This window comes from Mustela nivalis, assembly GCF_964662115.1.
Source record: "Mustela nivalis genome assembly, chromosome: 2".
Classification (NCBI taxonomy): domain Eukaryota; kingdom Metazoa; phylum Chordata; class Mammalia; order Carnivora; family Mustelidae; genus Mustela; species Mustela nivalis.
The window spans coordinates 161,579,805-161,596,102 of NC_139021.1; the positions used below are offsets into that span (position 1 = coordinate 161,579,805).

Consider the following 16,298-nt stretch of genomic DNA (forward strand, 5'->3'; position numbering starts at 1 on the left):
AAGGGACAGCAAAAGGGACATGGAAGGATGCCCCAGATGTGGATTTATTTTCCTCTCATGTCATAAAAGCTAATAAATCCAAGAGTCCTGATTGTCACTGGATGCCATGAAATAGTTGCCTTATGGCAGTGTCTTCTCTTGTTCCCTGCTGCGCATGGTCCTGGGATAGCATCCGTAGAATGGCAGGGACTTCTGGACTGACTCCAGAAGACTGCTGTGGATAGACTCTTCCAGCTTGTGTAGTGTTTCTGAGGGCTGCTTATTTCATCTCTATCAGGATTTCACATCTTTGGGGATAGAAAAGATGGAACTTCTACATCAACGACTTTGTAAAAGGAAGACTCTCAGGAGCTCCAGGCCCTCCACATATATCATGAAATGTGTATCTTTGTGATAGAAGATATAAGATTCTGAGATTTTTGGTTTACAGAGCGTGCCGTAGAGCTCAAATAAGAATATGTAGGAATGATTTAATAAAGTCTTATTTAATACGTCATCTTACGGGCCAGTTCACTATCTTCATCAAAATGTACTTCTAAAAGGTGAAGTTGTTATATTACAGTCTAGACTCTGAGCCCTTGAAACTAGCTAAATACAGTCTTGAAAGTCCTGATTCTTATTTATATAAAAATATAATTATTATTATAAAAATGAATACCATTATAAAAGGTTTTTTTTTTTTAGATTTTATGTATTTATTTGACAGATACAGCAGAACACAAGCAAGGGAGAGGGAGAGGGAGAAGCAGGGCCCCCGCTGAGCAGGGAACATGATGTGGGACTTGATCCCAGGACTCCAGGGCCCCAGGATCATGACCCGAGCTGAAGGGAGATGCTAAATGACTGAGCCACCCAGGTACCCTAAAAGTTATATGATTTTTAAGGGAGAAGAATTCAGGAATACTATTTTTTTTTAAAGATTTTATTTATTTATTTGATAGAGAGAGATCACAAGTAGGCAGAGAGGCAGGCAGAGAGAGAGAGGAGAAAGCAGCCTCCCCGCCGAGCAGAGAGCCCGATGGCGGGACTCGATCCCAGGACCCTGAGATCATGACCTGAGCCGAAGGCAGCAGCTTAACCCACTGAGCCACCCAGGCACCCCAGGAATACTATTTTTTTTTAAATTAGTTATACAACCACCTAGGACTGCATTTGGTTCGGACTTGCTAAAATTTTCAGCACCTCAGTATCTTTATTTAGGAGAGAAACACTCTTGAAAAGCCATTTTATTGTCTGTAGGGCACTGAAAAAAATCTTGGCACACATCTATTGCTTGTAACTAGCAAGACAGCTGTGATTTGTTCACCAAGGATTACCTCAGTACTTCTGTTGGTTTTTATAAAATTGATTTTATCTCCTCAATCGTTTCTTTGCTATCTGGGACTAATGTCATCTTTAACCTTGTTTGGACTAATACTGCTTCTTCAGCATGGTGGGGAGCTGTATTTCAGTGACGTCTATGCTAACCTTGAATTGCCAGAAGAAATCAGGACACACAGAATTTTATGGGGTAAGTGTTGCTTTGTTTTGTTTTATGGCTGACACTTGTTCATGTGTAGGGCTCCAGTTGCTAATATCCAGGAGGACGTTTTGTGATGTGGGAACACGTGGGACTAGGTGTGGTGGCTTCTGTCCCCTTTCTCCTCTGCCACTCAAGAGTGGTATGACCTTGGACAGTTTAATTAGTCTCTTTGAGTCATTGTTTTCCAAATTGTAAAATGCAGAGAATAATACAATCTTCCTTATTGGGCTATTATGAAGATTAAATGAGATAGTGGATATGCAAAATACTTTGAAAACTGTAGCATGGCAACCCTTTGGGGACTGAAGCTCCTTCATCTCCTTCTGTTCTCAGTGTTACTATGTTATTTATTCTCTTATCCTCACTTACATGGAGTCTCTGGAAGTTGAGGAGACAAATGCATGCCTGTGGTCAGTCTGATTGTGAAATCAAAAGTTCTTAATTTTAGGGGCACCCGGTGAGCTCTTTCAGTGGAGCATGTGACTCTTGATCTCAGGGCTATGAGTTCAAGCCCCATGGTAGGTACAGAGATTACTAAAAAAAAGAAAGAAAGAAAGAAAGAAAAAAAGAACCCCATTAAAACAAACAAACAAACAGTTCTTACTTTTAGAATAAGTTCTGTTAACTTTTTTCCTGTCATACAGTAACAAATGAATATTGTTAAAATGTTGGAAAATACAAAAAGAAAAAGAAAAAAATTACTGCTTAACCATGTAATGTGGCAATAACCTCTTTAACATTTTAGTATAGATCCTTGTAGGGTATGTGTGTGTATAATAAAATTTGGAGCATGCAATCTGTAGAATTTATTATCCTAATTTTATTTGGCATGTTTCCTAAGCCTAAAATCTTTAAAAATGTGTTTTGGAAGTGTGTATTCTACATAGTGTATTGTACAGCTATGCCATCATTTATTTGACCATTTCTGTATGGGTAATCACTTGGGTTCTTTCTAATTTGTTGATATAATAAATTTAAAAAACTTTAAATTGCCTTATGACTATTATTAGTAGTTATTATTCTAGTAGCAGGTTATTTATGATAATCTGGAACTAATAGGCAACTTTGTAAATTATCCTTTATATTTTTTTACTCACATAGTGTAGTGCTTTTCGGAAGGTAGCCTAATCCATCCAGAAATATGATTGCAGCTGGATGCAACCGGCACATTAGTGAACCATTGAAAACCATTGAAAAATGGTTTGCAGAGGCCATCAGCTAGCATATTCCATTTTAATTGTGACTTTCTAGATCTTAGGGGGATGCTCAGGTCCCTTTTCTGTTTCTAGGATATATATTTTAACTAACACCATATCCCTTTTTTTTTTTTTAAGTTTGTGTATTTAAGTAATCTCTACACTCAATGTGGGGCTCAAACTTATGACCTTGAGGTCAAGAGCTGCATGCTCTTCCAGCTGAGCAGCTGGGAACCCCAACTAATACCATGCCTGATAATTTTATAGCAGAGTAATTTCTTGAATACCTAGTTGTGGTCTGTGATTTTTCTTTTTTTCTTTCTTTCTTTTTTTTTTTTAGGTGAGTGCCTGGGTGGTGCTTTGTACTGGAAGGACCTTGCCATCCTTGCCCAAAATATTGGTTTCTGCACCCCGCGTTTGGTCACTGCCAATCTCGTTACAGTCCAAAACACGGAATTAGAAAGAGTGATCGGTAAGAAAGCAGCAGGGAATGTTAAAACTGCTCCTTGAAGGGTTCAAATGTGGGGTTTTGTGTGTTTTTTCAAATGTGGTGTTTAGCAAGTGTGTACTGAATGGCTGTCACTGAAGGAGACTTTGGGTCATCTGGGAACATCCATCTTGTCTTCTGTTTAGTAGCAACCTCCCAGAGTTTGGTATTTAATAAAGCACTTCAGTTATTCAGTAAATGAAGTGAACTGCCAGAAAGATAACTGATGGCATGCAAAGAAGAAAATCACCTTTATGATGTGTGCTCTTCATCCGCTAAGCAAACCAATAGCCATTTGGTGCCGGAGCTGAACCACGGGTGAATTCTGTTTCAGGTGACTGTCGTTTTGTTTCTGCAACATTTCGCCTCTTCAAACTCCCTAAGACAGGACCAGCTGAAAGATGCCAAGTGATTTACAATGGAGGAATCACAGGCCACGAAAAAGAACTGATATTTGATGCAAATTTCACATTTAAGGTAAATAAAAAATTCCATAATTTTGGACATTCTTTCTACTCTTATTTTTGCTCTAGGGACCCTTTCTTTCTTCCTTTCTTTTTAAAGATTTTATTTTATTTATTTGACAGAGAGAGAGAGATCACAAGTAGGCAGAGAGGCAGGCAGAGAGAGAGGGGGAAGCCGGCTCCCTGATGAGCGGAGAGCCCGATGTGGGGCTCGATCCCAGGATCCTGAGATCATGACCTAAGCCAAAGGCAGACACTTAACTGACTGAGCCACCCAGGTACCCCAAATATTGTGTTTTGTTTTGTTTTGTTTTTAAGATTATTTATTTATTTATTTGACAGACAGAGATCACAAGTGGGCAGAGAGGCAGGCAGAGACAGAGGGGGAAGCAGGCTCCCCGTTGAGCCCGATGCAGGCCTCAGTCCCAGGACAGTGAGATCATGACCTAAGCCGAAGGCAGAGGCTTAAGCCACTGAGCCACCCAGGTGCCCTCCAGGTACCCTTTCTTAACCTTGCATTGCTTCTCACTTTCCTGGTATTGGGACATGTGCATGTGTGTATGTATGCTTTCGCTGAACCGTTAAAAGCAGACATTGTGACATTTTACCCTTAATATTTCAACATGCATCTCCTAAGAATATTCTCCTACATAACCACAGTATCACTATCACACCTACGAAAATCTTTTATAGAAAGCATCCATCAGACTTCAGATTAATGGAATTACAGAGAAGTGGGATGGAAAAGAATAGAAGTATTGTGCAACAGTATTTCAGTGGTTCACTTGTATCATCGAATGAAGGAACTCTTAGTGTTTAATGACAACACATTGATATCTGTACTACTCTTTGCAGGGCCGTCTTTATTCTCTCAATATGGAAAAGTATAGGCTTTGGCATCTGACACCTGGGTTCAAATGCTGGCTCCTTTATTTATTACTTGGATAAACTTGAATAAGTCCTACTTTGAGATATAGTTTGCTCTGTTGCAAGAGTAGGATAATAATACCTACTGTGTGGAATTTCTGTAAGATTAGCAATAACATAGAGGTGCCTGACTGGTTGACTTAGTAGAGCATATGACTGTTCATCTCCGGGTTGTAAGTTCAAGCCCCATGTTGGGTGTAGAGATTACCTAAAGAATAAAATTTTAATTAAGATTAGTAATAATATAGTAGAACCTGGGTACACACTGGGCACTCAGTAAATAGAAGATACAAGCATGATTGTTCCATAGGTAGAAGGATTTAGTGTTTTGCACCTCTGATTTTTTTGGTCCAAGTAGCACCTTCACAGTTCTTAACTACCCCCTGGTGCAATGGAACTACTGATGCCTTTTCACTGCTCTGCTGCCCCTTGATGTACTGCCTGCTTTGGAGAGTCACAGAATCAAAGTGGGAAAGGCCTTTGAACCCATTGCTCTGATACAGTGGCTCTCAAAAAAAAAACAAACAAAAAAAAAACCAAAAAACAAAAACCACCACCACCAAAAAAATTTTTAAGAGCAGAATTTTTTTTAAAAGCAATATCTTATTTAAAAAACCAGTATTTGGGGGGCGCCTGGGTGGCTCAGTATGTTAAAGCCTCTGCCTTCGACTCAGGTCATGATCTCAGGGTCCTGGGATCAAGCCCTGCATCAGGCTCTCTGCTCAGCAGGGAGCCTGCTTCCCCCTCTTTCTCTGCCCACCCCTCTCTGCCTACTTGTAATCTCTGTCTGTCAAATAAATAAATCAATAAATAAATAATCTTTTTTAAAAAACCAAAAAAACAATATTTGGGGTATCTGGGTGGCTCAATCATTTGTGTCTGCCTTTGGCTCAGGTCATGATCTCAGGGTCCTGGGATCGAGCCCCCACAATGGACTCTCTGCTCAGTGGGGAGTCTGCTTCTTCTTCTCTGTCTGTCTGCTGCTCCTCCTACTTATGCTCTCTCTTGCACTCTCTCTCTCTCTCTCAAAATGAATAAAGAAAATCTCAAAAAAATTTTAAAAAACCCAAAGCTTACTATGTGTCAGATGTTACTTTATATAACCCCAGTATATGAAGTGGTGAATGCAGAGCTTATCTAAAGGGAGCAGGGGTTAGATAGCCCAGACTCTCCTGTGCTCACTCCTGCTTCCCAAAGCATTAGTGTTCCCAGGCACACTGGAGCTCACAGAAATACACATTAACTATTAATTTAAAACCCCATTTTAATGATGAATAAGGTGATACTCAAATTTTTTTTCCTATATTTTCTACATCTGTCTCTGGGAACAATGAGTGTCTTTTTTTTTTTTTTCTTTGCCACCAAAGAAAAACTGATTATGACACTGGTCAATTGCATTTTGAAATCAGCATGAAACTAATAGCAGGGTCTGAATAGAAGAGAATATCATATCATATCATATTTTTGTCCTGAAATGTCACTCCTTATTAAAACCTTTGCATTTCTTTTATTGAGGTTAAAGTGGCATTTCTTAGTGTGTTTTTCCTGCTGCCCTTCAGGAAGGTGAAATTGTTGAAGTGGATGAAGAAACAGCAGCTATCTTGAAGAATTCACGATTCGCCCAGAATTTTCTGATCAGACCAATTGGAGAGAAGCTGCCAGCATGTAGTGCCTCTTGTGCTTTAGGATCAAAGGTTTGTTTGGCTTTCAATCCCTATCTTGACACGGACTGCTAAAATAAGAAATCATTATTCTTTTAGTTGGCTGCTATAAATAATTTACAGCCTGTTTGTATCTTACAAAATGATTTGAATTAACTTCGTAACTTTATTTTTCCAATCTGGACAGTAAGTCAGAGGCTCTCCACTTGGTGTACCCATGAAGGGACTTCAGGGCATCCATGAACCCCGTAAAATTTTATGTGTAAATGTGTATTTTCTCAAGAAAGGGTCTATTACTTTCATCAGATTCTTAAAGGAGTCCAGATACAAAAAAGATTAAGTATTCAAGTATTTGAATTATTCAAATACTTGAAAAAATTATTCAAGTATTTGTTTTCTAAATTTAAAAAAATTTTTTTTAAGATTTATTTATTTATTTATTTGACAGAGAGCAAGCGATCAAGAGAGGGAACACAAGCATGGGAAGTGGGAAGAGGGAGAAGCAGGCTCCCTGCTGAGCAGAGGGCCCAATGCGTGGCTCGATCCCAGGACCCTGGGATCATGACCTGAGCTGAAGGCAGAGGCTTTAACCCACTGAGCCACCCAGGCACCCCAAGTCCCATCCTTATTAAGCAGTCATTCTTCTATCTCCCCTCCCTCTGGCCTCTGTCCATAACTAATTTGCTTTCTGTCTCTGGATTTTCCCATGGTGGACATTTTTATATAAGTGGAATCATATACTATAATGGCTTTTTGTATCTGGACCCTTTTACTTCACATATGGTTTTCAAGATTTATCCATATGTCAGTATTCCATTCCTTTTTATGTCTGAATAATATTCTATTGCATGTATATACCACATTTTGTTCATCCATTCATCAAGTTGATAGTAGCTTCTTTCTACTCTGGCTATCCCGAGTAGTACTGCTATGAACACGCATGTATGTGTCTTTGTTCGAGTGCTTGTTTTCACTTCTTTTGGGTCTACACCTGGTAGTGGGATTGTTGGTTCATCCAGTAATTCTACATCCAACTTTCTGGAGACCCACCAAACTTTTCCACTGTGGCTGCACCATTTTAAATTTCTACCAGCAATGTATCGGTTTCCAATTTCTCTACATCTTTGCCAACACTCTGTCATTTTCTGTTTAGTTTTGATTGTAGCCATCCTAGTTGGTGTGAAGTACCTCCTTGTGGTATGGATTTGCATTTCCCTAGTGACTAGTGATGTTAACCATCCTCTCACATGTTTGTTGACCATCTGTATGTTTTCTTTGGGGGAAATGTCTATGCAAATCCTTTGCCCATTTCTTTTTAAGAAAGGGAGAGAGAGGGAGGAGGTGTAGCAGGAGAGGGAGAGAATGAGAATTTTAAGTAGGCTTTGTGCCCAGGACAGAGCCCAACATGGGGCGCAATCTTACAACCCTGAGATCATGACCCAAGATGGAATCAAGAGTCCGACACTTAACTGACTGAGCCACCCAGGCCCCTTTGCCCATTTTTTAATTTGGGCTGTCTTTTTATTGTTGAGTTGCAAGAGTTCTTTATATATTCTGGATATAAGACCCTTATCAGCTATATGGTTTGTAAAACTTTCTCAATATTTTGTATGTTGTCTTTTCACTCTCTGTCCTTTGATGCACAAAAGTTTTTAATTTTAGTGAAATTGAATTTTTCTTTTTTTTTTTTTCTTTTGGTTGCTTCTGCTTTGGGTGTCATAGCTAAAAATTCATTGCTTAATCCAAGGTCACATAGATTCTTCTAGTACTTTCATGGCTTTGCTTTTCACATTAAAATTTTGAACTATCTGGAATTCACTTTAACATAAATGTTGAAATACAGTGTGACTATCTCTCCAAATATTAACTAGTTCAAATTTTCCTGTTTACTTATTAAATCAATCCCCCACCATTTTGAAAGGCTTATTTTGATCATATCTTAATTTCTCCCATGTATACTTGAGCCAGGATGCCACTATATTCTAAAATGATCATTTTCTAAACAATTTTAGATTCCTTTTGGGAATTATTTTAGTATCTGAAATATTGGTGTAGCATTTTCTAAAGCATTTTATCACATTTTACCTCATGTCATCTCTACAGCTACCCTAGGAAGAAGGCAGGTAGGTAGTTATAATAGATAATAGCTTCCCTCTTTGCATTTCTTTTCTTTTATTTTCTCTTTTTTTCTCTATTTGACAGAGAGAGAGAGAGAGATCACAAGAAAGCAGAGAGGCGGGGGCGGGGGGAAGCAGGCTCCCCGCCGAGCAGAGAGCCCGATCCGGGACTCGATCCCAGGACCCCGAGATCACGACCTGAGCTGAAGGCAGAGGCTCAACCCGTTGGGCCACCCAGGCACCCCCACTCTTTGCCTTTCTTATATATTTAATCCTTTCCCCCTATTCATGGTACCAATTATTTTATTGATCCATTCATTAATTTATAATATTGTATTTAGAACAGGCTGAGTGATGGATTTCAAGGCTGTTTTGGCTGACAGAACTTACAGCATTCACCAAAGTCACACCAGTGATGTGTCAAGTCACTGGATGTTGGAAGCCCCGGGAAATAACGATACTGATGTTGCTGTGCTAGGACGGTGGCAGAGTTGGTGTTTACACACTGGCCTTACACTCAGATAGGCAAGGCTCAGATCTGGGCTTTACCAGGCTTGTGTGATCTTGGGTATGTAACCTACGCTCCCTACACGCTCTGTTTCTCCATGTGTAACAGGAAGGTAATAATCACTTTTTCTCCTCAGCTTGTGAGGATCAGTGGGGATGTTCTGTGGGAAATGTTAGCCTGTTGCCTGGCACATAATACACACTCAAGAAACAGAAGTCGTTGAAGAAATGATGAATTACATTCCAGATCTGATAGTCAAGTGTATCGTTGAAGAAGCCAAGTATGAAACCATCCGACTTCTCTTTGATGGCTTACAACAGCCAGTTCTCAATAAGCAGTTGACTTACGTTTTATTGGACATTGTGATACAAGAACTATTTCCCGAGCTCAATAAGGTACAAAAAGAAGTTACCTCTGTGACTTCCTGGATGTAAGCATTTGGATTTGGGAAAGAATACCAGATAGATAACAAATTTCTGCTGTGCTAGTGTAGTATTTTCTTTTACTTTTGTATATTCTTGTATACAGTGTAACTGGATTTATGCTAATTAAGGTTCTTGGTCACTTGGAACTGTGTTCTAGGATTTCTCAATCTTCCACACACCCTTTCTCCTGGGCCCAGAGATTCTCGAATCTTTTGCCATGAATTTTTTGCTTTCTTTGGCTTGTATGTTGTAGTAATTTTGGATACCTTGAGAATACATTGACACACAGGTAACCCTTAGGCCTTTTTCTGCTTCCTCTGTTATGTAGTAAGCAGTCGTTAAGGGTATAGCTTATTTAGCGATCACTCACCAACATGGTCAGTTTGCAGTTGGGAAATTTTTTTTTTTTTAAAGATTTTATTTATTTATTTGTCAGAGAGATATCACAAGTAGGCAGAGAGGCAGGCAGAGAGAGATGGAAAAGCAGGCTCCCTGCTGAGCAGAGAGCCCCATGTGGGCTTGATCCCAGGACCCTGAGATCATGACCTAAGCCCAAGGCAGAGGCTTAACCCACTGAGCCACCCAGGCACCCCTCTAGTTGGGAAAGTTTAATGGAACACAAGAGGCAGGAATTCTGGAGCCCCAAAACTGGATATGGGTTCATTTGGCCACTCTTAGCAGCATGAATCAGCCACAAGCTAAGTGTAGGAGCCCTGGCTAACGCTAAAGTGTGATCTACAGGTTTTGCTTTATCAAATTCTTGAGCACTCTGCTCTTTGTTATTTTCTGTTTTTCGAAGCAGGTGCCCTTTTGGAAAGTAGAGAAACGTGACTTTGGACCTTTCTGTCCTTGAAACCTTTCAAATGTGATATTGGTATTTTGAATCTCTTGGGAGTTCACCAGTAACAAAACCTTGCTGGTGAGAATCAACGTGTATTTTGAAATGTTTTCATCATTCTCGTTCTCTTGGAACCCAGCTTCCCGAATCCTAGTTAGAAAAGCTGTCGGCAGGTTACAGTTACAAGTAAAAGGAGTGTTTCCTCCAACCACAACACTTCTAGTGTACTCTGGCCGTAAAAAAAAATTTTTGTTAAGTGGGCTGGCTTCCGCAGAGACCCCTTTCTTCCAGCCTGCCTCTCCTTAACCTCCCTTTTAGTGCGCACGCGGGGTGTACAGGAGGGCTCTTGACCTCGGATACCAGTCATAACTTGCCACGTACTTGAACTGGTTTATCCCACCTGCCCCTTCTCTCATCTGCCTTGTTTCTTTCAGCCTGCTGATGTGCCAATGTCTTTAGATCAGTTCCAAGGTTTTGAAATGGCAATCACTGACAGGGAAGGAAGATTTAAAGAATGAAACAGCTGCGTGTCCTAGAAATATAACCTTGTGTGCTCGGAGGAGGACGTGCCTATCTTTTTTATGGCAGACTTTCCCGATAAAGACCGAGAGCTCAGTACAGGCAGGCACACGTGGTGGGGGTTGCTGGTGCCGGCGACTTCCTGACAGCTGCCGCCAATGCGGAATGCTGCTGCTTGCCGAGCATTGACGCAGTGATAACCATTTCTGAGACCCCTTCTTTTCTTTCTTTTGTCCTCTTCCTACTCTTCTCTTTTCTCCTGCCCTTCCCAGTCCTCCTCCCTCCCTCCCTGTTCCTCTTTCCCTCTTCCTCCTTCTCTTTTAATCCCGACGAGGAAAGTGTATGTTGCTATTCAAAGAATTACATTAGGGGCCCTTGGGTGGCTCAGTTGGTGGAGCTTCTGACTCTTCATCTCAGCTCAGGGATTGACCTCAGGATCGTGAGTTCAGGCCCCACATTGGACTCCACACGGGGCATGTGGCCTAACAAAAAAATTACATTAATAAAACACTGCAGCATCGGAAATGATGCAAGTAGGATTGTGGTACACACTTTCCTGCTACAGTTAATAGCAGTGGTAGTAACAATGTGAGCAAAGGTAGGAATAATACAGAGAAGCTAGTCTTTACTGAACAGGTGAGATATCCAAGGCCCTGTGCCACATGGTCCTCACAATAACCCTTATTATCCTCATTTTAAAAAATTAACTAATTCATTTTTAAAAATTATCCTCATTTTACAGAAGAAGAACTTAAGACTCAGATTAATGTACTAGTCCAAGGTCACAGAGCTAGAAAGTGGTGAATTTGAACCCATGTCAGATTCTGAAGCTGACATTCTTACCCTATATGCTGTACTAGCTCTCCATGTCTAGACTTTTCACAGAATCACGGGATGTTGGTGGTGGAAAGGACTATTTATCAAAGTGTCTCATCTTTTATTTCCTTTAAGTCTTGGGATCTTTTAGGGATGGAAGCATGCATTAGGAAGTGATACTGATAACATTATCTCTTATTAGTAGAGAAGTCATGGGGTGGGAAGAAGAGGAGTGGAAAATCATTTTCCTGGGTGAAAAGGCTAACTTTTATGACTAGGAATTCCAAAGTAACAAGAGAAGGAAATAAACAGTGGACCAGAGGGCCTGGCAGAAGCGACTGGCACAGCCAGCCCTCTTCTAGGCTTGGATGCTAGCTTATTACCTGTTAGGGAGCCCAGATCCAGGCAGGCATCTTTATTCTAGAAGAGTGGAAACTGAGGGCCAGAGGGACCAGGCTCCCCATAGGTAATTTCAGTGAAGGTAGTGGTCCGTAGGACTGTCTGTCCTTCATGAATGTAGGGTCCGTAACTGTCTTGTCCTACCTTCTATTTGCAGTGACCAGTGATCAATAGTGAGAGTGTGCATTTATGTTTAATGAATTAATTATCATTATTTGAGGTGGCTTATTCATGCTCTTGATTTCTTGCCTTTGTGCCTGGTTTTCCTCTGGCCGCGCTGGTGCTGTTGTTGGAGGTATCTCATTTGGAGGTGAAAGGAGGAAAAATAAAGACTACCATCTTGTCTTCTGAAAATTCCGCTTACTCTGCCCTGAGATCTTGCCAGCTGGTGTTGGCAATCTCAACATCTGAACATCAGCAGTTGCTAACAATGGCCTTGGTGTCTAGGACTTGCCTTCTTGTCTTGCGCACATGTTTCTGGAGATTAGAGTAAGGGAAGGAATGAAGTTTCAGCATTTTGGTATACAGTTCCAGAAGGGTAAAAAGCATTACAGATGGGACTCCCATAAAGCAAAATGAAACAAAATCAACTTTCCTGGTCCCCTAAGGACCACCTTTAAGAGGCTTTAAATAAAGTTTACCTTGAAAGTAGTAAAAACTTGGGACACCTAGGTGGCTCAGTCAGTTAAGTGCCTGTCTTCGGCTCAGATCATGATCCCAGGGTTCTGGGACTGAGTCTCACATTGGGCTCCCTGCTCAGCGGGGAGCCTGCTTCTGCCTCTGCCCGCTGCTCTACCTACTTGTGCGCTCGCTCACTCTCTCTCTGGCAAATAAATAATTTTTTTTTTAAAGGAAAGAAAGTAGTAAAAACTTGACCAGAAGCTTCAGGACAAGACAGCCACCTTTATAGCTGAAACCCAAGGATCCCATGCAATTATAAAATTTTATCTACCTTCTGGGTAAACCAATCTCAGTCAAACTAAAATATGAGAGTTGTAGTACATCCAAACACCTTTATCTTGTTCTTTCATTTTGGTTTGCCTTTCCTTTTGACAGGGTATAATCACAGATCCATTCAAGCTTGCAGGAGAGTCTGCTGATGCAAAGCCCAGATGTTCCTCTGATGTTGCTGGAGGCTGCTGTCCCTAATTTACAGGAGACTGGAAGAAAGGAGCAGAAGGCGAAGGACTTACATTTGTCTTTTAATCTACCCTTCTCCACAGCATAGACCATATGAAAGAAAAAATGGCACAAAAGCCACCATACTCTAGGTCATTGATAAAAATAATGGATTATTTTTTATAAGGTATTAATTGAAGGTTCATAGCACATGACCGTAAAGGCTAATCAAATAGGTTTTCCTCTCTTTGCTAATTCAAAGTTCTGGTGCCACTTAGTGGTCGGATGTGGAACTGAGACGGGGTCTTCAGGCCTGGCCAATGAGCAAGAAGAGCTTCATGAGGAACGGTTGGCTGGCTGGCAGAGGGTCTCAGGAAAAACATTTTCCTTCTGACCTGCATAGCACCTTTTGGACTTTCACCATGTTTGCTCATAAAACAAAGCTCCTACTGAAATCATGCTAATCATGCCAAAAAATTGCAAAATCAGATTTGGTAGGAGTGCTCTTCAGATAACTTCTAAATCAAACGTGGTTTTTTTTTTTTTTTTTCAACTGAATGAAGAAAACAAACGAATAATGAATCCCTTTGACCTCATTAAATCCTAAAGAATGACACCGTAGTGACTATCTATAGTAGATCCTTACCGGATCAGGAAAAGAGTGATAATTTTTTATAAAGAGAGGTAAGAGATATAAAAACAGTAGGTTTTCTTTTTCTTTGTAATGTGCCCCAGTTAAACTTCTAGGAAACTATTAGATTTAGTTCTAGCTTCCATAGTTAAAGAATGAGATTGAGGACTATTTCAGGATGATGTCATCATTAGAAAGGAGAACATTATTTAATTGAAGTCCAGTTCCGCTTGAAGACTTTGTTAGGGGACACAGAATGGTGTAAGTCATACATAAGCCAAGGTCCTAGTCTTCAGGAGCTGATCAGTCCTTTAATAATAGCCGTCAAGTGATGAAGAGTTGTGCTTTTTTAAAAGATTTTATTTATTTATTTGTCAGAGATCACAAGCAGGCAGAGAGGCAGGCAGAGAGGAAGGGAAGCATCGGGGCTCGATCCCAGGACCCTGGGATCATGACCTGAACCGAAGGCAGAGGCTTTAACTCACTGAGCCATCCAGGCGCCCCAAGCGTTGAAGAGTTTTAATGAGAAAAATCTCAACAAATTCCTCTGACTTCAGTGCAAAAAAAACCAAGGTGGGAGTGGCATGACCCAGGAGATTTTTTTTATTAGAATACAAATATTCCTCATATTTGTAAAACATTGGAATATATTCTATGTTCCAGACTCCACTTTTCATAAAGCTGTTAAAAATGGAGAAATTCTTAGATTTCTGAGTGGGTTCAACCACAGGACCTGACTTAATACTACAGACTAAGGAGAGGACTGGGTGGTATCTTTTAAGCTCTATTCATCTCTGTGACTTTGATTCTAAACAGTGCTTTTGTGGTTCTAGAGTTCAATATCTACCCAGTTGTAACCTACTTCAGTAACAGCATTTGTTAGGCCGGTATAGGTGGGATTAAGCATTCTTCATCATCTGTGAGTCCAGAGTCGTCTTGCTAGAAGGGGAAAGGATGAAAAGAAAGTGCATTCTGGTTATTTGGTTTATTAGGGTTTTCTAAATTTAGAGGGAGGAGGATTTAGTCAATTACTTGTCTTTCTGAATTCTCAGTTCCCCCAAAGATGTTGAGGGATGAATTTGAACTGGAATGTGGAAATTCGTGTTGTGCTTTTCCTAAGAATAATGTACTTTTTACATTATTTCCCCACAAAAACACACATCGTGAGACTTGCATTTGATCTGGAATCTAGGCAAAATATTTACTAGATGATATAAATCAAAATAGACTGTTTTGTTCAGAAGAATGCCATACACAGTTACTTGAATATTCAATACAGGTGAGATAGACAACTAGGAACGTATGTCTCTTCTTACAGAGGACGTCTCTCCTTTAAGCGCAAGAGACAGTGTGGAATGGTGAGGGGCCGAAATCTGATGGCAAACCTAACAGTTCTTTTCCACTTGGCATTTTGGCCTTGAGAAAATTATTTAACATCTCCGTGCCTTTGTTTCCTTGTCTACATGAAGTTCTTTGAAAGCATAGGTGGCACATGGTTTAAATTGTTACTACTTTGGATCTGTATGGTTGGCTACCAGCATGGGATGGCAGGTCCAGCTGAAGACCGGCTTGCTGTCGAGCATGGTTCAAGAAGCTCCCTGTAGCTCTTCTGACAGCGGGCAGCCTTCCTCCCAATGTTGTGTTATCACCTTTTCAAATATGCAGAAAATTTTAAAGCCTGTAGCCACTGCCTGTTTACCTACCACATAGGTCACTTGTCCACCTTCATTTCATACATGTTATGCTTACTAATAGCAGAGCCAGAGGAACAGGGGCCTAATTCTGTAGCTACAAACCCTTTACAGAAGATTCTGGATTTATGGGGCGTCTGGCTGGCTCAGTGGGTAGAACATGCAGCTCCTAGTCTCGGGGTTGTGAGCTGGAGACCCATGTAGGGTGTGGTAGAGCTTACATTAAAAACAAAAAAACAAAAAACAACTCCCTGATATGAGGAAGTTGAGAAGCAACATGGGGGTTTAAGGGGATAGGGAAAGAATAAATGAAACAAGATGGGATCGGGAGGGAGACAAACCATAAGAGACTCTTAATCTCACAAAACAAACTGAGGGTTGCTGGGGGTTATGGACATTGGGGAGGGTATGTGCTATGGTGAGTGCTGTGAAATGTGTAAACCTGGTGATTCACAGACCTGTACCCCTGGGGCTAATAATACATTATATGTTAATAAAAATTTTTTTAAAATGGGGAAAAAATTGGCCTTAATGGGTTTAAGGAGCAGATTTTCTCTTAATTGATTATTGTACCAAACGTAGTATTTTCAGTCCTTCGTTTTCATAGGAAGAGAATTCATTTAAAAATCAGGTAAGGCAGGGGCGCCTGGGTGGCTCAGTGGGTTAAGCCTCTGCCTTCAGCTTAGGTCGTGATCCCAGGGTCCTGGGATCGAGCCCACATTGGGCTCTCTGCTCAGCAGGGAGCCTGCTTCCCTCTCTCTGCCTGCCTCTCTGCCTACTAGTGATCTCTCTCTGTCAAATAAATAAATAAAATCTTTAAAAAAAAAAAAAAAAGATGAGATGCCCAGACTTAAAAAAAAAAAAAAAAAAAATCAGGTAAGGGGCGCTTGAGTGGCTCAGTCAGTTGGGTAGCCGGCTCTTGATTTCGGCTCAGGTCATGATCACAGGGTCCTGGGATGGAGCTCTGAGTCGGGAATT

At 40.7% G+C, this 16,298-nt stretch overlaps 1 protein-coding gene across 4 annotated transcripts in view; it reads left to right on the plus strand.

Moving 5' to 3' along the window:
• Positions 1 to 16,298, plus strand: part of AS3MT (arsenite methyltransferase) — a 28,673-nt gene that overhangs the window by 4,385 nt on the left and 7,990 nt on the right. For 2 of the 4 annotated variants that reach the window (XM_082722500.1, XM_082722501.1), the window contains exons 7-11: positions 1,429 to 1,510; positions 3,059 to 3,190; positions 3,540 to 3,682; positions 6,156 to 6,290; positions 12,936 to 14,869. In XM_082722500.1, the coding sequence (XP_082578626.1) occupies positions 1,429 to 1,510; positions 3,059 to 3,190; positions 3,540 to 3,682; positions 6,156 to 6,290; positions 12,936 to 13,028 (585 nt within the window). In that variant the 3' untranslated portion in view covers positions 13,029 to 14,869. Of the gene's footprint in view, positions 1 to 1,428; positions 1,511 to 3,058; positions 3,191 to 3,539; positions 3,683 to 6,155; positions 6,291 to 12,731; positions 12,839 to 12,935; positions 14,870 to 16,298 lie in introns of those variants that run through there. The other 2 variants (XR_014309332.1, XM_082722502.1) reach the window with 2 other exon arrangements.